General features: G+C 36.2%; 2 protein-coding genes across 4 annotated transcripts; both read left to right on the top strand.

Annotated features, from left to right (window-relative positions):
- Nucleotides 1-34: 34 nt before the first annotated feature.
- Nucleotides 35-24,775, top strand: stum (stum, mechanosensory transduction mediator homolog). 3 transcript variants are annotated; one of them, XM_079639020.1, is made up of 5 exons: nucleotides 35-129; nucleotides 5,247-5,475; nucleotides 17,773-17,952; nucleotides 19,071-19,079; nucleotides 23,361-24,769. In XM_079639020.1, the coding sequence occupies exons 2-5, from the start codon at nucleotides 5,307-5,309 to the stop codon at nucleotides 23,393-23,395; spliced, it is 393 nt and encodes a 130-aa protein (XP_079495146.1). In that variant the 5' UTR covers nucleotides 35-129; nucleotides 5,247-5,306; the 3' UTR covers nucleotides 23,396-24,769. The 3 variants fall into 3 exon arrangements, with proteins under 3 accessions (XP_079495146.1, XP_079495145.1, XP_079495147.1); XM_079639019.1 differs by having other exon boundaries at nucleotides 17,773-17,953; nucleotides 19,063-19,079; XM_079639021.1 differs by lacking the exon at nucleotides 19,071-19,079 and having other exon boundaries at nucleotides 23,361-24,775.
- Nucleotides 72-4,842, top strand: LOC307012402 (uncharacterized protein). Its single transcript, XM_079639017.1, has 3 exons — nucleotides 72-364; nucleotides 1,437-1,731; nucleotides 3,011-4,842. The coding sequence occupies exons 1-3, from the start codon at nucleotides 361-363 to the stop codon at nucleotides 3,885-3,887; spliced, it is 1,176 nt and encodes a 391-aa protein (XP_079495143.1). The 5' UTR covers nucleotides 72-360; the 3' UTR covers nucleotides 3,888-4,842.
- Nucleotides 24,776-27,530: the final 2,755 nt, after the last annotated feature.

Here is a 27,530-nt window from a genome sequence, read left to right as displayed (position 1 = left end):
ATCTATTGTGTAACGACCTTCTCATCTACTATGGCTCACTGACACAGTAGTAAGTGTGACGCCTACCGTTCGCTGCGCGCACTCACTTCAACATCAAGCTTACGCTCGCGCTGGAGCTGCGCCTGTTAGGCCGGTGACACACTGGATGCGTGGCGTGAGCGTGGCGTTTCTGTTGCGTGTCAGCTGCGTCGCGGCTGCGTCGCGTTTTCTCTGTCTTTACACACCAGAACCGTGCCTGACGCGGCGCTGGCGCGCTGCTGCTGCTGTAGGTGACAGAGGGAGGCCGTCGACAGACCAGGCTCTTGTCTTCACGACAACAATTTCAACTTTTTTCACACACCTACATCCAAAATCCAAAAAATGGGTAAGTGGGCTGTCTGTTTATTTCAATAACATTTACAAATCTGTGTAGCTTTAAATAGCTTATTTAGCCTACCTAATGTTGGACCGTCACTCAGAATACAGACTACGTTGTTATTGTAGTGTGTCATATTTTTTCATGTAATCACATTGTTAAGAGCATAATAAACAAATTGGGGAAAAAAAATTATATTATATTCTTATGTTATGCTATGACCTCTGTATTGGACACCAGGACTCGATTGTTTAAAAAATAAAATGACATGAAATGATATGTTGGCTATTGGCAAAAATAATGGGATATTTTATTTTCAGTCACCAATATATTTTGGGGTTTCAGGTTTTCTCTAACCACAATTTGTATTAAGATGATTCTCAGATATGTTATGAAAGATCTAACGTAATGATTTGATGCACCATTTTACTTTATCCAATATGTAGTTAAAATGGTCATAAATTAATATTCCCATTTAATTCAATATATCTTTTCACTGGATCTAATTTGCATATTAATGTGTTCTTGCAGTAAGATGTAATGATGAAATTAGTGTAATTGGAGTAATAATTTGCAACATTTTAATAATAATATCTCATACTTAATTGGAATATTAATGTATAATTTATTTCAATATTCAATTGTTGTTTCTCCAAAAATGCCTGGTAAACATGATTTAAGTCCTGATGTCCTCTACAGTGGACATATATGAAATCAACGCCCTGTTCTGTAAAGATGAAACCCCATAACGTTTTCCTGAGATGTTGGTTTAATGAAATTCAATTTGAAAAGTAGTTCAAATTAATTATGATAACAATATATTATCATATTTCCATAAATATGAAAATATGACACATTTTAAAAGTGCTAAATTTGATAACTAAATAAATGTCAGACTTAAACCTCAAAACATGTGGTGTCTCTGAAAAGCCCTGAATGTGTTATTTACAGGACACCAGATTGTGACATGTATGGTGTCAGAGAAATTAAATAAAAAATAATTTCCATAACAGTGGACAAAAGTCTATTCCTGGGTCCCTATTACTATTGAAAATTATAACGGTATTTTGTTCTTTTTCAGTTCGAGTTGTTGACAGAAGAAAAGCCATTGCGGCCCTTCTTCTGTTAAGAATTCGCCGGAGGAGAAACAGACGATGGTGGGTTCACCCCATGAATCAAAGAAGAAAAACTTTCGGCGCTTATTATCACCTCGTTGCAGAGTTGCAACTTGATTCCGAAAAACATCTGAATTACTTTCGGATGTCAGTGGAACAAATGGAGGAGATTCTGTCTATTGTCGGACCCGACCTGACGAGGCAGACAACCAATTTCCGTGATCCTATCGAGCCCAAGCAGAGGCTTGCCATTACACTCAGGTAGGCTTTTTATTCTCTATAATAAAATAACAAAAGACAGTTCAACAAGAATACTTTTTTTTAATAAACAATTGAACATTATAAACGTTTAAATAACAAAACACTATTCTTTACACTAAAACAGATACATTATTTCACATAATGTTAATTTTCAAAACTGAACTATTTACATTTTAATGCCATTATTTAAAAATTGTGGTAGCTGTGGGGTAAAGGGTCAGACATATTCTCCAAAAATGTCCTGGTAGGGTCATCTTGGGGAGGAACAGGATGATATTGGGACCGGGCTGTGTGTGCGGGGCTGTATGGGTGAAATGCAGTGGAGGTGGAAGAGTGGCTTCCTCTTATAGGGCCTGGGGTGTTCATCTGTGCCAGCTGTCTGTCCTCCAGTTCAGTGAGAAATGTCAAAAAATGAGTTTGGGCCTGGGCCTGTGCCTCACGTGATAGCCTATTTAGCCTAGGCACCAAACTCAAAGCAAAATAGTACATCTCCTCTTGCGCAGTAGGGACATGAGGGGGGACATTCGAAGTTGGAATGGAAATGATGTCCAGTAGCTGTTGCTCAGCTTCACTTACTACTTGTCTTCTCCTGTCACGTGCAGGTCTTGTTTGAGACTGGGTGCTTTGTCTAGTCTCTGACAGAATAGCTTGAATGCGGGGGTGGGCTGGAGTGGGACTAATTCGGGAGTGGGGTGTTGATGTGATTGGCCCAGATGGTGGGGTTGGGGTGTTACACCTCTGTGATGTTGGAGTTGCTGTGCGCTCCACATCCTCCTCTATTGCGCTCAAATCAATGGGGTCCTGTGTGTCTTCCAGTGGTTGTATTGGATCCAATGAACATCTTGAGCTAAAATAGAGTAACAGTGGTCCTTGTGATAATTAATTAACACTTAACTTTATACAATTAATAAACAACCTTTGTGTATAATGTAAACAATTTAAAGTTTTGTCCTAAGAAGTTATTAAGTATTTCTATAACCAAAATAAGGAAATTAAAGTACATACTAACCTTCTTGCATTCAAATGAGGCAGTAGAAATGACATTTCAACCTCGTATTTCCATTCCTTGACTGTTCCACCAGCAGAGCCACTGGGAGGATGCTTTTGTTTTTTATGTTTTACAAAAGCATCTCTCAGCACCTTCCACCTTCTTTTGCAATCATCACCTATGAGGATAAAATATAATCTCATCAATACTACTAACACTTTGTTGTAATATTATTACTACTATATTATAATTACTCATATTGATAATGACATTTTGTTCTTTCTGACACAGATACCTTGCAGCAGGAGAAAGCTTTGCTAGCCTGGCCTATCAGTACCGTTTGGGGGCAATTACTGTGTGCTCATCTGTGCACATGACGTGCAGTGCCATAGAAAAAAAGATGATGTCAACCCACATTCCTCCACCAACTGAGGACCAGTGGAAAGCCATTGCTTCCAAATTTTGGGACAAGTGGAAATTCCCAAACTGCTTGGGTGCAATAGATGGGAAGCACATCACCATCAAAGCACCTGCCAATTCTGGAAGTCTGTTTTTTAATTATAAGAAGACATTCTCAATTGTTCTTCTGGCACTTGTGGATGCAGACTACAGGTTCACCTACATCCAGGTGGGAGACTTTGGCCGGGCCAGTGACGGGGGGGTGTACGGCTCTTCGCGGCTTGGCAGGGGCATGGAGGCCAAAACACTGAATGTGCCCGAAGACAGCCCTTTACCAGGTTCAGGTGTGCAGGGTCCCATTCCCTATGTCATTGTTGGAGATGCGGCATTTCCGTTGAAAACCTACCTCATGAGGCCTTTCCCGGGTCATCGTCTGCCAAGGTGGCGAGAAAATTTCAATTACAGACTGTCTTCAGCCAGAATGGTTGTTGAGTGTGCCTTCGGCATCCTCACTGCGAGATGGAGAGTGCTGCTTTCGAGGCTGCAGATGGCACCACACTTTGTGGACACTGTCGTTATGGCTTCGTGCATCCTGCACAACTTCCTCACCAACCCAGCGCAAAACCGACGATGGCAGGATGAGGCAGAACATACAGGACACATGTTGCCTATTATAAGGAACATGGGAGGGAACAGGGGCAGCAAGGATGCCTATGGAGTGCGTGAGAAATTCAGCGCTTTCTTCAATTCTCTGGAAGGGAGCATGTGATCACATCACAACATTCATTCATTGTAAATAGTTTAACAACTTTATTTTCTATTCTATAGTTTGTCATGTTTGTTTGTAATTTAAAATGTTCACCTTGATTAATGACAAATATCCTTTAACTAATATCCTTTTTATGTTCATAATTATAATAATTATCTTAAATAAAGACTGACATCTCTACAAAATGACTTATTTTATTTATATTATCACAGTCAATAGGCCTGCATTAAAAAAAGCTCTGGTTTGTAGTCTATTTGGTGACTTGTGTTTTAAAAGGTTTTTCTGTGGTATGTGGCAGATGAACATCACTTCAAACTTTCGTTTGAAATGCTAATTATATTGTTAGGACAATGTAAAAGTGACAAAAAATAACACAAAATTTAACAACTGGACGTTAAAATATATATAAAAAAGATTTGTATGGCAAATGTATTTAATTATGTATTGAATGGATTTATAAACTTATCAGGAGACCGCATTAAAGTGTGTGCTGGTTGAGAAATAATAATGGAGGGAGGGATGATATTGATAACCGACCTGAAAAGATAGGCTATAGGCTATAGCTAATTTTTTTATACACCCTGAAACTTCGATTGAAACACATGTAGGCTATCGGTAAGTTGCCTATGTAGGCAATATATAGTAAACCTACCATTATAACCAATAGCTGTAGCAACTGAGTCCCATGCCTTCTCCTTTTTTCGTGGATCTTTATAGCAAGGATCCTGTGGATCGTACAGTTGTCGGTGTTTCTCCACCTCTTCAATCAACCTGCCGTCGTCCATCGTTGCAAACTCGAAGTGTAGCCTACTTGAAAGTGTCAAGTCACGTGATTTGGATCACCCTTGTTCACATATGGGGAGAGTTGTGGAAGGCTATACTTCATGTTAAGCATACATACATATAAAGCCTACTGATAAAGGACACCGTCAACAGTATTGACGGCAAAATAGACTGTTTGACAGGTGCAATATTTGAAAATCGATAATTATTTATTATTTATTTTTTTGTTTTTTAAATTACATTTATATCTGAATTTATGTAAACCTATAGACTTTCAAACATCAAAATGTCATTAATTAATATGTATTTGTGTACAAAATGACATATAAACATATTTTCCTATTATATTTTGCCTGGAAACGCTTCCAACACGCTTGCGTGTCGCGTGAAAAATAGGCGTCGGTTCTATTTCTAGCATGCACGCGTTTTCCGCGCGGCTCGAGCCGCGCCTGAGACGCGCGTGTCACGCAAGCAGTGTGCAAGCTCTAACCTGTTAACATGGGAGCCGAAATAAAAACGGACACGCCACGCAGCTGAGACGCTTACGCCACGCATCCAGTGTGTCACCGGCCTTAGTGTCCAGCACGCACCAAAACAAGGAGTTCAAGGTTTGTAATTAATTAAAAAAATTGGGAAATGGACCAGAAAGACACAGAAATGAACGAAAAAGGAGTTTCTTCTTCTACCAGCGGAGTTGTTGTTCAAGTCAGGGAGAAGAAAGGAGCTTTACGCGCTGCCATCCCATATATGCCTTTCCCAGTAGCTGTCATCTGCTTGTTTCTCAACACATTTGTGCCCGGACTGGGTGAGTACGAGTGGACAATTCGCTCATTTCACCACAACCACCTGCGAGAAATAACACCGTTTGTATTTGTATTTACACCCGAAATAAACTGCTTTCCATCAACAAGTTCTTTTAATGTGCACTTGAAGTAGCCTAATTTAAATGAGCTTTTCATACATATACTGTATAGCCTATATACATAAATATACTATAAGGGATATTGCATTGTTTATACTTCAAAACAATTGCAATGGGAATGTCTTTATACTTTTAGCAATGCTTATTGTATTTCTTTCTAATTCTAATTCATCTGTATGCATTCCCTAATGTGTTTTCATTATGGTTTTGGTGAAAGTATAGGCTACAATATTGTTGTACAGTACATTAATGAGGACACATTCATTATTATTATTTTTTTGTACTAATATTACTTCTCACACTACAAAACATTAAAAATGCACTTCATATAGACAATGGATACACCTACAATGAACATGTTTTCGATTTCTGAATTAAAAGCTATTTTTATGTTTTTGTGGGGCATGAAGTCAGAAGTGGGTGGTATAATGAAGAAAAGAAAAGTCTCATCAAAAGGCTGAAATTGTCAAAAGGATAACCCTTGAGTAGGTTGGCTCACCATGTGTTATTATTTCGTACAATAAATAGTGAATCCGTTTTGTTTGTATAGAAGTGGTATAAGTAACATGCAGAAAGCCATTTCATTGTCATGTGACAAGAAATCCATAAACAGGAAATGGTTAGGTCAAGTTGTCATATGGTAAAACCCAAAGAAAATGCTATGAAATTAAGGTTTAAATTAGCTAAATACTGATGAACGTTTTTACACTGTAGTCAAAGTGTAAGAAAAATATGTTGTTACTTGATGGCCGTTTTAGAGTTTGAGTTTATCTTGAAAAGGGTATACAAATCATTCAAAAATTCTTAAAATCAATATGAGTTAAAAGATTATACTTCTGACAGCATGGCACATGTTTTTAAGATAGATTATTTAATGATATTTTCTTTTTCATTATCATGTTTCATTATCATGCTATCATGCAACCTTAATTTCTCATTGAGCTTTAAAGCACCAAAGTGCACTTGGAGTATATGGACATGGATCAGATCAAGTTTCTTGCTAATATTTAGGTCAAAATTCAACGAGAGCTGTTTTTATTTCAGCTCATGTACAATTTTTATTCTGTGGTAATAGATCCATCATGTGAATCTGCAAGCGTACCAGAACACATAATCACAAAGATCATAAATAATTGCATCCACACCATTACTCTGATTGATAACTTGACCTTTTCTCCTTCCTAGCTGATCCATTCATCCATCTCGGTACTGTCATTTCCACCTTGAATCTCAGTCATGATCTTTTGGTCTAAGTAATTGTTAATCTTTGGTATTTGGTCATCTTCTTGCGACCATCTTCTTTCATCCCGTTTTCTTAATTGCATATATAGATTGTGCTGTAATGTTGTCTTCAAAGAGCAATTGGATTGTCTTATTTCTCTTTAAGGATTAGTAGCACTGCACATTAAAAGCATCAGCTGTTTTGTAGGATACTTTAGAAAGCATAAAAGCACACATGGCAGAAGAATATTGATCTCCTTTGTGTCTAATAAGGCTGGGAAGCATGACCTCAGGGAAAAGGAAATTATCGTACTCTTGGTTATTTTGCAGCAAAGTTTGTAAGCTTGTTTCTGCCTCAGAATAAAACATAAAGAAGGTAATTGTGACTTTTTATCTCACAATTCTGACTTGTGAGTTTACATTTTGCAATTCTTACTTTTTTTCCTCAGGATTGTGATATACTTTTCCCCCCTCAGAATTGGACTTTATGACTCGCAATTGCGAGTTTATATCTCACAATTCTGAGAAAAGAAGTTGTCATGATGGCTTTGTTTCTAGACACACAGTTGAAAAAAGCAACACACGTCTTCCGGAAATCCTATAGAATTCAACCAATCAGCTGACGACTTAGAAACTTCTTGTTTTTTCCCCCTCCATTTTGTGTGCCTTAAAGGAACAATATGTCATATTTTTGCATTAAAATATCCCAAAATATATCCCGGGTGAGCTGGGAGTCGCCAGTCAATGGCGTCATATCCGCGTTACCCTCGGTTTCCGCTCGTACTGCGTGGAGTCCTGGACAAATGCGGAAGTTGTAGTTGTAGCGTCTATCAAGCAACAAACGTTAGCTTGTTTCACGCAGTTGTTATGGAACACAATTATTCTTTACCGATTGCAGCTGTCGACAAACACAGGTCCTATAAACGTACGGGTCAATTTTAAAATAGTAGCATTCGGTAATAGTTCGTTTATGTAAGGAAAGTATTATTGCTTTAGGCTTGTGTTTAGTTTATTGACATTGTTTATCACGTCTGGTGTTTATGGCCATGTAAAAAAATATAGCATGTGTTATACATAAAGATTAATCAGTCTTTTGCCAAATGATGTGGGTATGTTCGAATGTACTTTTACAACAATTGTTTAGAACACGTAAAACTGCGCAGCGTTATCACAACAATGAATTCGACAAATACAGTAACATCTATGATAACCAATTTAGTTTTAAATACTTTTCTTGCGGTTAATTCATTTTAATTAAATAAAAGCATGTAATTAAACGCAACATTTATAAAAATAGAACTCTACCTCATCCATGAACCATGAACATGACTTTTCGATTCCTGTCTGACTGATTTACATCCACGGTGGAGTTAAAAACGACAGTTCCCATGATTCCACGCTCCTTCACATCGTCATCAAGCTACGCTGTTGTTGTTGTTTGGAATGTAGCGCCCTCTAGCGGCAGAAAATATTGCATATTGTACCTTTAATCATCAGATGTTCAGCCAACGGTCCGTGGGCATGATGTCGAGACCTCTGTGGGTGGAGCTATGTTTAGCAATAGGGTTATGGGTGGAGTTAGAGTGTGGTTGGACATCTAGCTCCGCCCATTACATCTAGTGACGGTAAGCCGGTCGTCAAGCTCCACCAGTGTTGCCAGACGTACGATAATTATCGTATTTGTATGATAATCTTGACCTTGTACGATCAATAATGAAAAAAATCTCATATTGTACGATAATTTTGTGACACTTAAAATGATGGTCGTTGTAATCACAGGGCTTCTATACTAATTGATCTAGCTGTGGATCCTATGTCTACCGTCATGATTGTGAGGAGAACGTGAATGTGGTGTTACGCATGTCTTCCATGTCATCTCACGTTACGTCTTCTCGGCCAATCATTGTGGAGAATGACTCTCTTTCACAAGCACAAGTTAACTTGCCGGGGTGCTTAGGTCAGTTGTTTCCAAGCTAAAGTCAATAGTTTAGCAATAAAGTAAAATGCAGGTCATGTCAAAAAGTTGTTGGTCTAGATAAATAACTGTATTCTTTCTGTACGTTTGACTAGTCTACAGTGATTTTCTTCCAAATACGAAAAATGTTTAGCTTCTGGTACGATACTGGACATTTCCAATCTGGCAACACTGAGCTCTACTCACTCGCTCTGCAGTGATCAGCTTCTCTTTATAACAAATACTGCAATATTCTATAAATAAATAAGAATTGTTCAGTTTTTATTTCATGGTGACTTTAATTAATGCATTAACTGATGTTAACAAATGAGACTTTATTGTAAAGCGCTACCCAAGTCCATCGTTCGTCTTGGTAGGTGAGCTGATACGCTTTGGCTCCCTCGTCTTTTATGGATCATGTAGGGCATCAGATATCTCTCTTTAACCCCACAGCCATGGATATTTACTCCCTTTTTGTGCGCTGGTGTGTGTGAACTGATACCACGGTACCAGGAATATGCCGTTCCTCTATGACATCTTAGCATCAGGGACATTTGCAGAGCTTGGAATCCATCTCTGACAGTTGCAGATAGATTGATCATACAGTAATCAACCCTGTGACCACATCACTCAGCCACTTGTGGCCCTCTGGTGTTTATGTCAATATTGGTTTCATCCATCAGGATACCCCCAGTGGACCCATGCCTAAAGTCATCTAATCTTGCAGTCCACTTCAGCATAGCGTTTCCTCCTCAAGTTTCGGCCAGTCCCTCTGGAGTCTGGAGGACACGGAGTGCTTTTGGAGGACGCAGTCCACGGGTCCGCACCATGAATCAATGCATAAACTACTGTATATAAATACTTACAAAACAAAGATGCATTCTACAGGCAGTAATGTGCCTGTCTCATATCATCTCTGCACGCGGGCTCCATCTTTGCCGAGCTCCTTTTTTGCCGCACAGTTGCTCATACATAAACTAGAGCAGAATATTATGACAAGAGAGCCCATGTTTGGATGATGAGGATACAAGGGAGAATGCCAAGAGCCAAATGGGGCTCTCTTGAGCTCACAGTCTGCGCTCAGGTTGTCAGAGACCATTACCACTCTAGTTAGTGAGTCATGCTTGACAAGCATGCTCTCTTCACCTTTAATTGCAGATACTTTGCAAGACATGTGTTGGGTGCCAGATCTAATCAAATCATGCTAATTTGGATGTGCACCAATTGAGATTCTTATTAGAAGATTTTGTTTAAAAGGAAATGACAAAGATCTGGGTACCTGGGTGCTTGCTTATGCAGAGATGTTGCAAGAAATGGTTGTTTGACTAATAGTACAGTAAGCTAATTTTTACTCCTTCCTTGCCAGCGTTTACTAAAAAAAAGTTGCCAGCCAGAGTGATTTTTGATCACTCACAAACTTTCATTTTATTCTAGCTTTATTTTATTTTTTATTTATTTTTGAACACTTGAATCTGGGCAAGTTTCATTAAAAAACAACAACAAACACATTTCAAACAAAAAGCTTTATCCGATATGATCACATTAGCTTACGTGCGCATAAGGAACTTCTATATCCGCTCCTTTACTTTTTTTTTTCACAGATCTTCTTCAATTGTTTTTGGATCTCGTGATGCTGTACTGTTTCAGAAGATCCGTAACAGTAAAAACATCAATTTCCAAAAAAACTCATCAATGGCGGGGAAGCGACGTGTCATAAATGACGGAAAATATCTTCAGTGGCATGGAAAGAGTTAAATAAGGTGCTTCAGAAGCTGTGACTACACTAAGCTTTGACTTGAGCATTGAAAATGCCTTTTAATTTTCAATTCAGTTCCTGAATTTCAAGTTCAACTTTTCTCTTATGATATGACGAGACTCACACAGGCAAGTGACACGTACGCAATATCCCGACAGGTCTAAAATATAAACATAATAGGCTTACCATATCAGGGTAAGACAAAAACACATTTTGGAAGAAGGATTGATGTTGTATTGACTTATTTAAATTGAGTGCATTTTGAACAAATAAAAGTTACAAACTGTAGTGTACCTTTAACCTTCATCAGGACAAACTTTGGATGGATGGATGGATGGATGGATGGATGGATGGATGGACGGATGGATGGGCGAACGAACATTTTTTTCTCAGAATTCAGGAAATCCCACTTCCTGTCAACCCTGGTTCCAATGAGTTTTTGAATCTGGTTCCTATACCCAACACTGCAGATTTCAAATTAAATTGTGATACTGGACTCAAACCTCTTGAGTGGCATCTTTCAATATTTTTTTTTTCCTTATGTGGTCAGCCATTCTGATAAATGTTGGCATCAAAATTATGTTGACAGTTGGATTTACAGCCGTTTAATTTTAGGCTTGCGTGCTCATTTGCATCATTTGTTCAGGGTACTAGAAAAACAAATCTCTTGTTTTGCATTCGGGCTTTGTGTAGACCAAGAATGTATCCTTTTCAAACAATATTTGCTTTAGACGTAATCAGATATGGATGGAATTTCATCTGAAGAAAGTTCTCAAGGTCTAAAAGTGGTAAAAAAAAAAGTCATTTCACATGGGAAAAATCTCAAGCATTTAGCTTAAAAATCAATGCTCAGAAGCACAGTTTTATGAAAATGCTAAAACTGAGCTAAATGTGGTGAATAATAAAACAATTTAATGAAATGCTTTTTGCTTTAATTTTCCCATTTCCACAAGATATTTTAAACCAAATAGGTTGAACAGTAAATCACAGTGACCAGAGGTGATGACCGAAGTAATTTACAGTGAAAACAACACAGCATAAATCTTATGCTGGTTTAAACTATTTTTTTTCAGCAGGGCAATTTGAGAGATTTGTGTTGCTCATGCCGATGCTATCCCAACACTCTTTGAATTGAACTTATCGCTCTAGCCCTGCTCTTCTAGTTTCCATGACAGCAGAAGCTTCTCTGCCTGTCTTCACTAAGATTGAAAGCGGTAGATAAGCCGGCACATGAATTCATTCCGAGGGGGTACTTCAAAGTGCACTTAAACGGATGAGAAAATTAAGCCTGGTTATCATTTTAGATTACATTACTTCTTTTAGATCTTTAATAAAATGTTAAAAGCTTCTTGTCTGCCTTTTTCAAAGCAAACAGAAGTATAGACATGCTGAAGACCCCGTGACTGTCAGGTAGAGGACGCTTGTGTGACTAACTCAACTCTCTTGTGGACTCAGGCTAAAAATAGACTGGCTGCAGAGGTCAACAATATAGTGGTGCTGTAATTTGGTGTTTTTTAATGTTACTCGGTTCATTATTTTAACATAATCAAAGCTTTGCAAGTTGCAATGCGAATTTAAGTGTCCATAATGACTTACAGTATGTATGATATTCAATGAAGAACTTTCTGCTCAACAGTAGAAGTACGTTAAGAACAGTATGCAGGTGGGAATTATGAAAATATACTTAATACATCCACTAGCTTAGCATTGTACTTTGACCTGTATATATTTTTTAACGGATGTACATACAACTGTGGAAATGATTTACTCATATGCTTCATTTAACCATAACTAACACGTTTATTGCTATACCAACGCTTACATTACTGATTTAAAAAAATAAACTAACAATTTTACAAACAAAATAAATAGATGCTTTAAACAAAGAAAGAAATCCTAAAAAAAAAAAAAATAGTTTGATCAAAAATATTAAGCTGCACTGTTTTGAACATTGATAATGATAAGCAATGTTTCTTGAGCAGCAAATTAGCCTATTAGAATGATTTCTGAAGGATCATGTGACACTGAAGCCGAAAATTCAGCTTTTACTAGAATAAATGACATTTTAAAATGCATATTAAAAATATTTAAAAGATTCAAGAAAAAAATTCTAATTGTATTTCAAATAATATTTATTTTAATTTTCTTTTTAAATAAATGCAGCCTATGTGAGCATGAGACATCTTCCAAAAACATAAAAAATGTCACCAACCCCAATCTTTCGAACGATAGTGTACATTTGAGCAGCCTGGCTGTTAGTTTAGTTTAGTTTAGTTATCTCAGCATATGCAGATAAACTTTTTCGCTGTTTGCATAATTGCTCTAGGGAAGTGTGCATTTTTGGACAATGTTAGATTTGATAGTCTAAACCTAGATCTTAGACTAACCAACAAAAGGTCTGGTCAACTTTTCATCTTATTAGGCCAAGACAAAACAAAAGCTGTAAAATATGCATCAGAGAGTCAGTGAACGGACAGTACAGTATGTGTGTGGTGGACGTGACTTATAAGGCTGAGACCCAACCCAAAAGTAAGGAAGAAAAACAAACTGGAAACCAGTGTCTCGCAAAAGTGCATTGAAAGAAACCGCAGAGGATTTCTTTAATTAAACTGGAGCTGATTGTTTTTTTTTTTGCACAGCTCAGTTACAATATATGATTACTGGAATTAGGGGTCATTTGGTGTTTTTGTGACAATAGTTTGCTTTGAGAGCAGAAAAATAGCTTCCAGCGCAACGTTTTTGGCAGCAGATACGAGTCCCTCTGAGCACTGTAACTTCCTAATTTTATACAGACGGTCTCTTCACTCAAAATGAGATGAATGGATAACATCATCCAGAGACTGTTATTGCTCTGGTCTCATTTTTAATACAGCTGCACTGTGGCAATCAGCAAAGACACCCGATAACAAATTACCGTACACTGATGCTCTTGCTTCAGATTACATAAGACATGCAGTGTGATTAATGAACGATTCTATATTACCAATAAACAGAGCTACAAACTCTGTGGACTGAAAAAACATATTGTAATATTCGGCAATAAAGTTTTGGGATGATGAAAATTACTTGTGGGTTTTTTCATATAGCAAAATGTTCAAGCGCACTTGTTTCTCACATTTCTGATCTTCTCAAGGCCCAGTTATTCCAAGTGAAATTGTCCCTTAAATTCTGTATTAAATGAGCAGTATTGGTGCTGTGAGCCTCATAAAAGACAGTGTTGACCTAAACGACTCTCTCTCTTTTTTGGAAAGGATTGAACAGAGAGTAAATGACCGATGAGTAATCAGCACCTCACAGAATGAGTGAAAACTGTGATGACTGCAGGCTGTCAGACTGACTTTTTTGTGTCTATTCGCAAGCTGTCTTGGCGCTCATCCTTGAGCTGTTATAAATAGAGGCCGCAGAGCTGTTGCGGAATTTCCGGTGCGATCGCTGTGCATGTTTTCTAGGCCTATACCTTGAGGCTAATCCTTCACCTTGCATTTGAAATACCTCTGTTATACTAGCTAGTTGCCACCTGTGGACCAAACACAGTGTGCATTGTATTTTAGAGGGTCAGTGTGTACACTGAGGGCTAGTGAATGATGCGTTTAATGTTTTCCATATGGATTTGAAAAAATTATTACATTAGCTTATGCTACCTAGCTAGCTTTCACAGAAATCACATTGATGTGACTCATGGATAGTAGATACCCTCAAAAATGAATAAATATATACATTTTATATTTTATTTAATTATATATATACATATACATACATAAAATCATACACTAGTGGCTGCATTTATTTGATCAAAATACAGTAATATTTTGAAATATTTTAAATAAAATGTAGCCTATAATTTTTTTTACATTTATTAGATTTTAGATTAATTTTAAAATATTCTAAAATGTAATTTATTCCTGTGATGGCATAGCTGAATTTTCACATGTCACATGATCCTTCAGAAATCATTCTAATATGCTGATTTGATGCTCAAGAAACATTTCTGCAAATCATTGCAAACTGCACTGCAAATCATCAGTGTGATCTTGCAACAATGCTTCTGCCTGTCAAACATGGCAAACGTCTGCTTGCATACGCCACACATGTAATTCAGACATGCACACATTCACGCTCGTTTTCTCTTTGAAGAAGGGATTCATGAAGATAAGATACAGTAGAGGTCCTAATCCCCGCACATTAGGCTCACAATCACTATAATTTCCCCTAGCCTTCCTCACATGTGCCCCATTGCCAGTGTGGGAGGTTAATTATCCCGTTGAGTTCCTTTTCTTTTGAGAGAGAGACAATGTTGCTAGGAGAGCGTTTGCAGACTGCTGAAGGTTTTCGGGTGCCACTGTCATTTTCATAAAAAAATTTGGTCAGTTTTAAACGTCTCTGCTATGTAAGCACTTTTGTTATAAATAGGCATGGTGACCTTTGGTTTAGCTACAAGAAATAGAAAATTACATTTTAAACTATAATCAAATTGAAAACAGTTTTTTTTTATTGTAATATCTTACAATATTACTAAAATTAGAAAATAGATTAATATAAATAGATGAATGAAAATGTTGGTGCATATCCTTGAGTAAAAGGGATGGAGAGAGAAAGAGAGATTGTTGTTTTCCATTTCCTAAATTCATTCTTTGTTTCTTTGGTGTCTGTTGTAAGCTGCTTTTTGGGACAGTAAGCGTATTGTTTGTATAACGGCCGTGGGAATAAGAACATTGAGAAAGGTTTTTTTTTTTTTTTCATCCTCAACTTGGAAAGCCCCTTCCAAAAGATAAACTTAAGAGGTTCTGTCCCAGTTACTCTCTATAATAGCCAAACATTTCATAGTGCCAGCCAGACCATACTGTTGACCAAAGGACAGGCTGTAACCGCTTACAGTACATTTCTCACAATCAGGAGACTCGTCAGTTTATGAGCTATGCGAATGTTCAACCCCTGTCCTCCCCATTTGAATCTATTATTGTGATAATACTAATGAGATGCTGAACTGCGCATGACAGCACAGTGCAGCTTTCTCACTCAATCTCTATCTGTGGAGCTTACAGTATGCTTATCTGCCTTACAAATATGGAAAGCTCCTCATAACCTAATTGCCCTGGATAGAAGAAATCTATATGACAAGAGATGTCTTGGTGAGTTACGGTGCCATGCTGGTTAAAGGTGCTGTATAAAAAAGCGTAAAAATACCATATATTTGCAGATATTTAGGAAACATGCTACATATACATACTTGTTTCTCCGTAAAACAATGCTACAGCCAGTTATTCTACTTTGAAATGAATTTCCTATGTCGGAATGTCTACTTTTGGTCTGTGTGATCACGCCCACTGCCAATTTACCCAATAGTATTTCGACACCCCGGGTTGCCAGTTGGCGGAAAACACAGCGCATTGCAGCTGGGTCAGAGATCACAGATTCTACAAGAAAAAAAGCTTCAACGTCTATTATAAAAAGCTCTATGTCCAGAGCGGCATGTTGAAACACGGATAAATCATCTCATCAACTTACAGCGTAAGGCTCGCTGCCTTCTATTGTCAATTGCGCTTGTGCCGGTTGCGTGTCCTCAATCTGACAAGTTGTGGCCAATGAAATTACCAATTTCAACCGCCAGCTGTAATGCCCCTTTAATACAAAGTTTCCAAAAGTGCCCAAGTGATACTCCTCTTAAAAGGCTGGTAAAATGCCATTTTCACAAGATGTAAAATAAATATCTGATGTCCCCAGAGTGTGTATGTGAAGGTTTAGCTCAAAATACCACACAGATATTTTTATATAGCATGTTAACTTTTTGAGGGTTAGCAAAAACGCACCGTTTTGCGTCTGTTCCTTTAAATGCAAATGAGCTGCTGTTCCCAACACAGAGGGCGGAGTTTCAAGAGCTTGTGTGTGTTAGCAGTTCTGATTACCTCACAGACACACAGTAAAATGTCAAAACCTGTTCTGTCTTTTGTTTAAACCGGAGTCAGACAAAGATGGAGAGACTCAAGAAGAAGTGATAACACGTAGAATGCAACAGGACGTCTCTGAATGGTTAGTTGATGAATTTATGTTGCTGATGTCGAGTTAACTATCTTCAATTAGCAGATTCTGTCATGATAATCTATAAGTCGCTCGTATAGGAACTGTTGTGAGATGCACACACAGTGACTTTCTATTACATGTGAAAAGATGGATGCTAAAGTTTGAGCTGACTCACAAATATGCTGGACTACAACAACTCTTCCTCTTCTCAACATGGACTGCTTGTTTCCGGGGGCGGGGTTTATGTCAATTTTAGGGTTGGTGATGAGGAACCCGAGAGGAATGTCATGTAGTCCCAGTGTTTGTTGTAGTCCTTAAAAAACGATTTCTTTAAAAGCAAATATCTCCTTTTGCTTTGAACTTTGAGCGTCGTAACTTTGCAGATGTTGTTTGTGCTCAAATAGCAAAATTACACACTAACTAAAGTTAGAAAAGTGAAATCATACTCAACCACCCCTTTAAGACTGGTCTTGCAGATCAGTGGATAAAGACCCATACCAGAATAGTAACATTTGAAGATTTACAATCTATTTCAAATTTTAAAGCAATGTACTTATGAAAAATTGACTTGTTATATATTATTACATGGAGTTTTGTATTGTATTGTCTTGTCTGGCTCCATCCGGCTATGTGAAGCCAAATTTTAACCATTCAATCAATACATTTTTTTTTCTTGTTACATTTCCTGTTTTACTTGTAAATACTTCAGATTATGGAAGTAAACAAGGTTGTGGATGCCAATTATGTTAAAAATGAAAATTTCATGTTGTTCCAAAAAGTTTAAAGATTCTTGACAAAGATCTTTTTTCATATAACAACAGTTAAAAACATAAAAACGACCAGAAAGAATCATATTAGTAGTCCATATAATTTGTGTGCTATGTTGTGTGAATAATAATACGGACCAAAATGTAAGTTGTTATTCAACGATAAAGTTTTAAGCATAGAACAAACATTAATTTCAACCCAGACCACCAATGTACGAAACCTACAGGCATGTCTGACACTGACTGCTCTTAAAACCACCATGTTCATTTATATTCAAGTTCTGTTGTTAATATTTTATGCCATAATTATGCCTATAATTCACAACCTGATGAATGATATCATGAGTGTGCGGTTTTAGGCTGAGATTAAGACTGAGATCATACTGCTTGCGTTAACCATTTTAACCACAGAAGAGGATCATATCGTCTCATGTTGACAGCATCTCACTGTATTTTTGTGACAGGTACATTCATCTCGGCCTTCACAGTTCTGTGCGGAGCCAGGACAGACCTGCCCGACAGGCACATGTGCTGTGTGTTCTGGCTGAACATCGCCGCTGCCTTCATTCAGATCGTCACTGCCATTGTCATGGTGGGCTGGATCATGAGCATATTTTGGGGAATGGACATGGTCATTCTCGCAAGTGAGTATGCTTCAGTAATACCAAAGCAAGGTTATTTTATTCTTCATTTATATTAAAAGGTCTTATTTTTGGTCCTTGCTGGATTTTGATAGCAACGATCTCTATATGAACTGTTAAAATAGAAACTAATAAAATAAATAAATCCCAAAAAATGGATCCTTAAAATAATTCTACTTTTGTGTTCCATTAAATAGTGAATAGATAAAGTTTAGATATACTTTATAATATAAAATATATTAATTTAAATCACACTTTAAGAAGTTGATGGTCATGATCTCACAGATCTTTTTTTTATAATTTCCTGAAAAACTAGAACATAAAGTTAAAGTGTTAGTTCACCCAAAAAATAAGATTCTGTCATCATTTTCTCACCCTCAAGTCGTCCCAAAACCCGTATGACTTTATTTCTTCTGTCGAACACAAACGATGGTATTTTAAAAAGATATTTTGTCTTTTTTAGTCCATACAATTAAAGTCAATGCCATCAAATGTTGTTTTGGGCTTTCATTAAATGGACAAAAATAGTTAAAACATCCTTCAAAATATATAATTTTCTGTTCCGCAGAAGAAAGAAAGTAATACAGGTTTGGAACAGCATGAGGGTGAGTAAATGCTGACAGATTTTTCATTTTTGGGTGAACTATCCCTTTATCATGCGTAGTAAGTGTAAGAAAAGATGACAGGATTTCAGCAGTCACAATTTGGGCCATAGTCAACTCCTTTCATGTTTAAGTTCAACCCCACGTTTCTCGCTCCTTATAATACCATCTCCGCCTTCTAGGGCAGTAGAAGATGCCAGAATTCTTTGAACAATGACTATTAGACCGGTCTGTTGGTAGGAGTGGACTGAAAGCGCTGCAGTAATTGTTCTGTGTAGGCGGACGAAGCAACTCGCAGAACTTTAATTTCTCACGTCACATGGTTTTCCTATGGAACAATTTTACTCTTATTGAATATTTTAACACAGATTCGATTTTATTGCGCTGTTGTTGAATGTGATTCAGGATTCCTTTTTGACTTGCTTTTGTTCTGCATGTATCTTTTTATGGATTTATTTCAAATATCTAATCTATTATTTATTTATTTATTTTACAACTTCACAACCTTTGGATTGAAAGTCTCTGAAGGTAGGTGGACCTAATATTTGACTTTTGTTGTGTCACAACTCATACTCAGACCTGTCTCAGATAGATATTATAATATTATAAAACATAACCTGCATGCATTGGCCACATACTGCATCTACACTGCAAAAAATAAGTGTTTTGTTGTAAAGGCAATGTTTCTTCGTCCTTTGTAACCTCAAGATCGTCCAGGAAAGTAAGGGATTTGACATCAAATATTTGAGTAAAATGCTCAAGCAGGTGAGATGCAGTGCAAAAATAAGCTTTTATTATAAACACTAGAGCTGCACGATTCATCGTTAAAAGATCACAATCTCGATTCAAACGGCTATGCAATGTTATTCCTAAATTACAATGATTCGGCTATGTCTATTAAACGTTTGACAAGTATGTCCACAGCGAACATTCAAATCGGTATTAGCACTGCTGAGCCGTTACTTTTTTTTTTTTTTTTTTTTATTAAACTTTGAAAGTTTACAATGACATTTAACATCAAACATAAAACAAACAGATATTGGGGAAAACGTATAACAGATCTTACCTTATACAGAGTAAAACATTAAATTCTACAAATTATTTTTTTCAACAAAAGAGATGTTTTTATGCATTTCTTATTTCTAGTAATTGAGTTCAATGAGTCATGGAATATTTTAAGATCTTTACAGAAAAAATTAAAAGAGGGTGTTATAGACATTACTTTAGCTTTATGTATATGAAACTTCCCCAGAAGAATGATTAACTTTAATGTGTTATCAATTATATCTGAGCCAGTATTACAGTCCAAGAAGAAAAACATGGCCTCATCTATTTTGATTATTTTGTAGAATGTATCAAAAACCATCAGATACCTGCTTCCAAAAGTCTTCAGAGTATTTACAGTTACAAAATAAATGTATAAGCGTTTCAGATTCAAGATTACAAAAACAAGCCGTTACTTCTCATGTATAAGCAAATTATTGCAGCTTTCTGATGACGACACAGCTTTTCCACGGTCGGTCGGATTCACCGATGACAACAATGACGTGTGTTTCGTGCTTATTCTGACACCTTCAGTTCCGTTAATGCAAATGTTTTTATAACAGAAAAAACTCTTTTCATGTAATCATAATGTTATATTGTGTCATGGCTATCAAAATAACACTGATAAAAATATATAGACCCACTTTATTGGTTTTAAAATAGTATAGGCTCATGAAATGTATTATTTTACAGATGGTGCTGTATTAAGCAATACATAAAAAGTGTTTCTGTTGCCTCGTGAAAACATCTGAAATTTCTATGTATTTGACTAATATTCCATCTAATCCACTTCACCTGTGATAAAGTAGCCCACGTAAACACCATGCGAGCATCGCTACGGGAAGCAGAAAGTGTCTGACTTGACGGCCCTGTTTTCAATTCCGCCCCCGACTGCGAGCAGCAAATCTCGTTGATCAGTCTGCGCAACACCACATTAACATCCCAATACTTTTTCATGAGTAAGTCATTGAATATATCTTTTTTTTTTTAAAACAGTGATTCATCCTGAAACAAGATACGTTTTTCAAGAATCATTCAAATTATAATATATTTTTTAAATAGATTTAAGCAAATCAAAATTTGTCCGAACCTCATGTAAATTACATGTATATTTTATATTCAGAGACATGAGCCAAATCACTCTATGGATAATCACTGTCAACTATTCCAATTTTTTTTACAGAATGGTAATTTAGGATTCACTTTTGCATTTGAATGCAAATGTTAAAACTTTGCAGTGTGTATGTGAGCATTATGAAATAGTACACTTATGTAAACCATTCTAAATGCAATACAAAAAAAAAAGCATGGCAATATCCTAAACAGCAAAACATAATATATTTGATACAGGTCTGCTGTCCTCACAGTTTGGTCACTCATTTCAGCCCATTATCACTACACATGCTGCAAGCTCGGCTTCTCCCATTCTGTTTATTCTGATCCATCTTGGATAATGTGCCTCCCACTACCTGCCATCTGCCAGTCTCCTCTCAGTCTGTTTGATCCACTTTTTGTCCATTAAATGCCAGTAGAACCATAGCGCTCATTAGAAAAGAAGCTTTGCAGACGTGAGACTTCATACAACGATGCACCACTATAACTCCTTCAGTCGCACGCTGAGCCCTTTGACTAGATCTTTAAGCAGCCTTGCCTTTGTGGCACAGCAGCCTTGAAAGACAGTTTAAAGTAATAGTTCACCTCAAGAATCAAACATGCATGATTTTAGTTTTCATGAAACTCACATTTTTTAACAATATTGTGTTTAAATGATATGATAAATGAGGCTAATATAATCAAATTGAATGAGAAATAGGGCTGTCAAGGTTTAAAAAGGATGCACCATAACAATAAAATAAAATAGTTAATAAAAGTAGTTCATATAGTATACCATATTTTCATAAAGTAGCTTTGTGGGCTGTTAACCTCCTGAATCATTTAGTCAGTGAGAATCGGATCAGTCTGTTTTGTGAATGAATCATTCAGACTATTGTGGAATGGATCGACTGAATAATTGAAGAGCTCTGAAGGAAGAAAGGACCAAATTCATGATACTTTTATGGTGCTTTTTGGTCATTTGTCAGCTTGACAGCCCCAATCCTCATTCATTTTCATTACACTGAAAAAAGTGGCCTGGAAGAAAGGCATACAGGTTTAGAATGCCATGAATATTAACAAATAATTACAGTTACTTATCCCTTCAACTAATACATTTGGCTTACGTTTTGCAGCACAGATTACTAAATGGCTTGCATGCAATAAAAAAAAAAAACTGACTTGTTATTTGAAGCTTGGATCTTGAAAGCTTTAATGCATTGAGTCATCTGCGTTTTAAACCTGTTATAATGCAATGCTTTAAGAAGGCCATGACGAGTCATTATAGTCTATCCCCATTCTAAATATCACTATAAATGCTTAAAGATAAAGCCAAAACCTGTAATATGTAAATATATGCAGACTCGAGCTGAACCAGCGAGGCACTTTAGAGAAGATGTGTAAGAAAACCGAACTGAGTCGCCCCTCTAGACGCCTCCAATTGATGTGTCAAGTGCCACTCGCATCAGGTGGTAACATTGAGCATTGTTGGCGAGGAGCTGATTTTTTTTTTTTTTTTACATATTTAGGTATGCTGAAGATGGTTTCAAACTTTCTGTAGGCTTTCTGTAAGAAATTAAACTGTTGTTTGGTCATTCAGTTTTTAACCTCGTTTGACATCACAAAAAGGATTCAGTGTAATAAAATAATTATCGATAACAGGTTTATTTTAGTATTATTTATATACAAAAAAAATTATCTTAGCACCAAGGCATTTAGAATTTTGCCGCCTATGTTTTTATGTTCAAGTTTTCATCGAATATTATTATTTTGACTTTATTTCAAACTATTTGAACTAGTTTTAGTTAACAATAATTATTACTTATTTGGTAAACTATTATGCTAAAATATAGCACACACTAAAACAAAATGAGGAACAAACCAAAATTGCAGTTATTAGTCACTAAAATTAGTTGTTTTGTGGCCTACAAAAATTATTTCCTACGAGTTTGTAGTGACACGAGGCTGAGTAAAAAAAAAGGCTTTATGGATATACTGTATTTGACTTTATGGATCAGGCTTTGATTAGAACCTACAACCTACAATCATTAAGCTACACAATCTACGTTTATTCTGTTCAAAAGTTTGGGGTCAGTAGGTTGTTTTTGTTTTGGAAAGAAATCAATACATTTATTAGGCAAGGACACATAAAATTGATCAAAAGTGACAGTAGACATTTATACTGTTTCCAAGGATTTATATATGAACTTATCAAAGAATCCTGAACATTATTTTAGCACGGTTTCCACAAAAATATTAACACAACTATTTTCAACTTTGATAATAATATCACCAAATCAGCATATTAGAACGATTTCTGAAGGATCATGTGACACTGAAGACATCTGTAAATTCAGCTTTTTCAGAACAGGGATAAATTACATTTTAAAATATATTGGCTGTTAAGCTTAGCGAACGAGTCAGTGCATCAGAATAAAAGCAAAAAGTGATGAAAGTAAGCAAAGAAGTCCGAGAGACAGACCGAGCAGAAATATTTTCATTCAACATAGTCAGCTTTTGTCGTCGCTAGTTCTTTTACGTCGGCTTGGTGTGTCACGGCCATAAGAAGACGTTTTAAAAACATTATTATTTTAGTGACCCTAAACGTTTGAATTGTGATGTATACGTACAGTAACAGCCGTCTTGTGATCTCTGATGTTCTTGTACTGACAGGCTACAGGGAGCAGGCCGCCCCTCAGCAGCTCTGATTGCTGTCCTCCAAACCTAATGTTGAATGTGCACCTTTCTCCTGCGCTGTCCGGCCAGCATGCTTGGGAGCTTTGAGGCGGACCCCACGTGGCCTGGGAGATCCAGGGGTTGATCACATGCAGATTTTCAGCCCAACTCCTGCTACTTCCTGTCCTGTCAGGTACTGCATCAAGGGGACCTGACTGTTGAGGGACAGCAGAAAAGAATGAACATTCTGTGAATATCTCAAAAAATTGTGCAAACGTACGTGCCGAACACATTATATTCCTGTCAGGGAAAACCGATCTTAATCGTACTTTACTCTGTAGTCTTAATTTATGTATTAAATTGACCAATATACATTATGAACATTTTAGCAGTAGCTACAAACAGTAGCTGAAAGAATCTTAAAGGAACAGTACACACAAAATGACTGAACCTCGTATTTGTTCATATAAAATCTAAATAAAATACATTTTGGGTGAACCATCCTTTTAAAATATTGCTTCTCACAGAGCACTATGAATACATATTACACTAAAAAAAAAATTTGTGTACAGTGTCTACAGTATTTCTTTATAGTGTGCTGTGTTTTTATTACTTAAATTAAGCATAATAAAACAGAAAGTGTGTATTTGTTTTATAAAATATAACTTGTATTCTGCACAAATACATCACCTGTTATTGGTAATCTCTATTAGTCCTCGTACCCAGAGACTACCAGCCAGAAACATAACCTTTTTTCTCCAGTAATAATCTGTTGTTAAGTAAAACAGCCAAGTATTGGTGAATCACTGTATGCCAGTTTCCATAGTGACTGGCCACTTTAATCAACCCGTGCGTAGGGTTTGAAATAACGCAATTAAGTGCGAGTTATTTTTATGTGACCGACATAGGAGAAAGGCAAATTGAAATAGGCAAAACATTATGATTTAAAACTGACATTGAAAAATTAACCACCAATTTCAAATGGCAGCACCAACCGAGCAAGCAGAATTTGTGCTGTTGCTGAGTATGCGATACATGCAGAAAATTCAAGCCCTAAATCATAAGTCATAAGTCATACATTTTGTTTGAGTCTCTTTTTTGGATGTTATAAATATATATATATATATACATACAGTAAGCTGGTCTCTGGTGTGAATGTGTGCTGTGAATGTATTTGAGGATTTGTTGTAAATATGGACAGAAAGTGAATTAGTAATTCATCGTAATTAAGTTGTGTGCTGTTGTGTTTAGTGCTGCCTTTTTAAACAAACATTATATTCCAGTGCTAAGTCCAAAGGCCTAAATATATTACGGCCAAACATATGTTATTTAGCAGACTTACACAATGACATTATCACATCTCTACAAATGTCAGAGGTACCATATCTAATAAATTCTGCTTTTAAAAAGTGACATTTTGGTGTCTTGTTTCGTTTTCTAATTACAAACTAGGAAATACACCCAGAAGTAACTAATCTGGTGGCATTATTAAAGCTTGAGGCAATGTTTATTTTTCTGCATTGGGGAAATCTTGCTCATTTAATCTTGAAATTTAATTTGTTTATTTGTAAGGAATTTTTATATCATCGCCATGGCGTTTTGAACTACTACATGGCCTGCCAGCGCGAGAAACAGAATGCCCATAAAAGAAACATTAATAAAATTAACCAGGCTATCATCTAATGATAACAGAAGCCGTTCCTTGGTCACAACGGCTCACAAATGAGTATAGAGACATGACTTAAAGGCATTTACCCAACTTACTGAAATTAACACCATTAAAAAGAGATGAAAGGCTTCCTCTCTTGAGGAAAGATGATGTTTCGCAAACAAATACGGATGTACTTTGGTACCAAATCGATGCATAAACAAAAATTAACGTAATTATATCAGTCTTTCTACTGTCGTAATGACTTAAACTGACAGACGGCTTTGTATTTCTGTGCTTGGTTTGGTAGGAGTGTATTCACACTTGGTGAAAATGCTCATCTTGGCAAGGTATAATGTAAACAGATGTTGGTTATGTCTTACATGAATGTAAACTGGTGGGACTTGAATTTAATTATGCATAACGTTTTTGCTACTGAAAAGCATGAGGCATGATAACCATCAAAACAGACTGCACTGCTTTTCCCCAATATTTGTAAGTCTAATTCCTGTTTGCACTGGAAGTGGATATGACTAAGTGCACAATTACTTCCTAGCTTAAGGGTTGGTTTTAATAAAAGCTGTGAAAGAAGTACATTTAGTACTTCTGTCAGAAATAATCAGGTGAGCTGCCATTTTAGCTTTCTACAAGCTGCCCAAAAATCCACAAACCTCACCATTTTTGTATAGAGGAAAGGACAAAGAATCCTGTCTGACATTCCAAATGACAAATGGTGTTACCATAAAAGTTGCTCTTTAATACGGTAAATAGAATGTTTTTTTTTATCACTTCTATGATTTCAGCAAATGTCAATACTGTTTTCCTAGTACACTGAAAATGAGAAAATTGCTTCATAAAACTTTTTTGACCAAAATGGGATTGACTTGACATGCATTTTCACACTGTAGTTGAGCTTAACCCGTCAGGACAGATTATAGTCAACCCTGCAAACATTCCTTCTTAATGAATTTTTTTTTTATATATATTTCCCAATTAAAAATAAAACTCCTTGAAAAGGTATATTTACTTTAACACTTATTATTTTCTTGAATTACATGAGATATTAAGAGAAAGAAAGAATCCACATTGAATATAAACATATTTTGTTACTGCTCTGGCCTTATTTTAAGTATACAAGTTAAAAATATCTTAAAATAAAGTACCTGTCAAAAGTTTGGAAACATTACAATTTTTTTATGTTTTTAAAGAAAGTATCTTATTTTCTATTTCAATAACTTTAAAAATGTAATTTATTCCTGTGATGGCAAAACTGAAATTTCAGATGTCTTCAGTGTCACATGATCCTCCAGAGATTATTGCCCATTGCCCAAGAAACATTTCTTATCATTATTAATAATAATGTTGAAAAAGGTTTTTGCTTCTTAACATTTTTGTGGAAATTGATACCATTCAAACCTTTGTTAGATAAAAAATAATAATAATACTTGTATTCATCAATGATGCAGATTAAAACTGACAGAGCCATTTATAATGTTACATGATTTCTATTTAATAAATGCCTTAATGTAAATAAATGCTGTTCATTGAACTTTCTATTCATCAAAGAATCCTGAAAAAAGTATTACCATTTTCACAAAAAATGTTAAGCAGTGCAACCATTTTCTACATTGATAATGTTTCTTGATTAGCAAACTAGCATATATCAGAATGATTTCTGGAGGATCATGTGACACTGAATGTAATGTAATGATCACAGGAATGAATTACAGTTTAAAATAACAGTTGTTTTACTTTATAAGAATATTTCACAATATTACTGTTTTTAATGTATTTTTTAAACGCATAAATGCAGCCTTGTTTTTATCTTTCCAGTTATATATACAGTACCTGTAAAAAGTTTGGAAACATTACAATAATTTTTTTTGGAAAGAAGTTTCTTATGCTCAAGAGACTTCTTTCAAAAAATATTAAACATTTGAATGTTTCCAAACTTTTGTCAGATACTGTATATAACTGGGAAGATAAACAAAAAGCCTCTTTTTTGCAGTGTAATAATTAGTAATTGGATATTTACAAAATACCTAATAGTTACAAAATGTTGCCTTTATGCGGTAGAGTAGGCTACTTTACATACAGCACTTAAAATCCATACCAAAACAGCTACCACAATTTTTGCTGCAGTTTTTCTCCCTCTTATAGCGTTTCTGGGTCTTGGGTTATCTCAGACTGTTTCCAAAGCGTAACCATTTGCCTCCTTTTCCAAATAAGGCTGTTCCTCATGCAGTTGGGCATGTAGGCTATTCTATCATAGCAGGCCTTTCCCTGCATTCCTCTAGTCTCGCTGGTTTTTCTCGTCTCTCGTGATAAAACCAACCAAAGGCACTGTGAATAGTTTCAGTAAACAATTTAATGTTATGTGTACAGCCGTGCTTGTAAAACCAAACACTTTCATGATCTACATGCCAAACAAACTGTTCTGTACTATGAAGACTCTTATGAACCATACTGGGCAGGTTTACAGCTGAGGAGAGATGGGTAAATAAAGAGATTCTGAGGTT

This window comes from Phoxinus phoxinus, assembly GCF_949152265.1.
Source record: "Phoxinus phoxinus genome assembly, chromosome: 16".
NCBI classification, from domain to species: domain Eukaryota; kingdom Metazoa; phylum Chordata; class Actinopteri; order Cypriniformes; family Leuciscidae; genus Phoxinus; species Phoxinus phoxinus.
The sequence above is the reverse complement of the archived record's forward strand: the minus strand, read 5'-3'. Positions and strand labels throughout refer to the sequence as shown.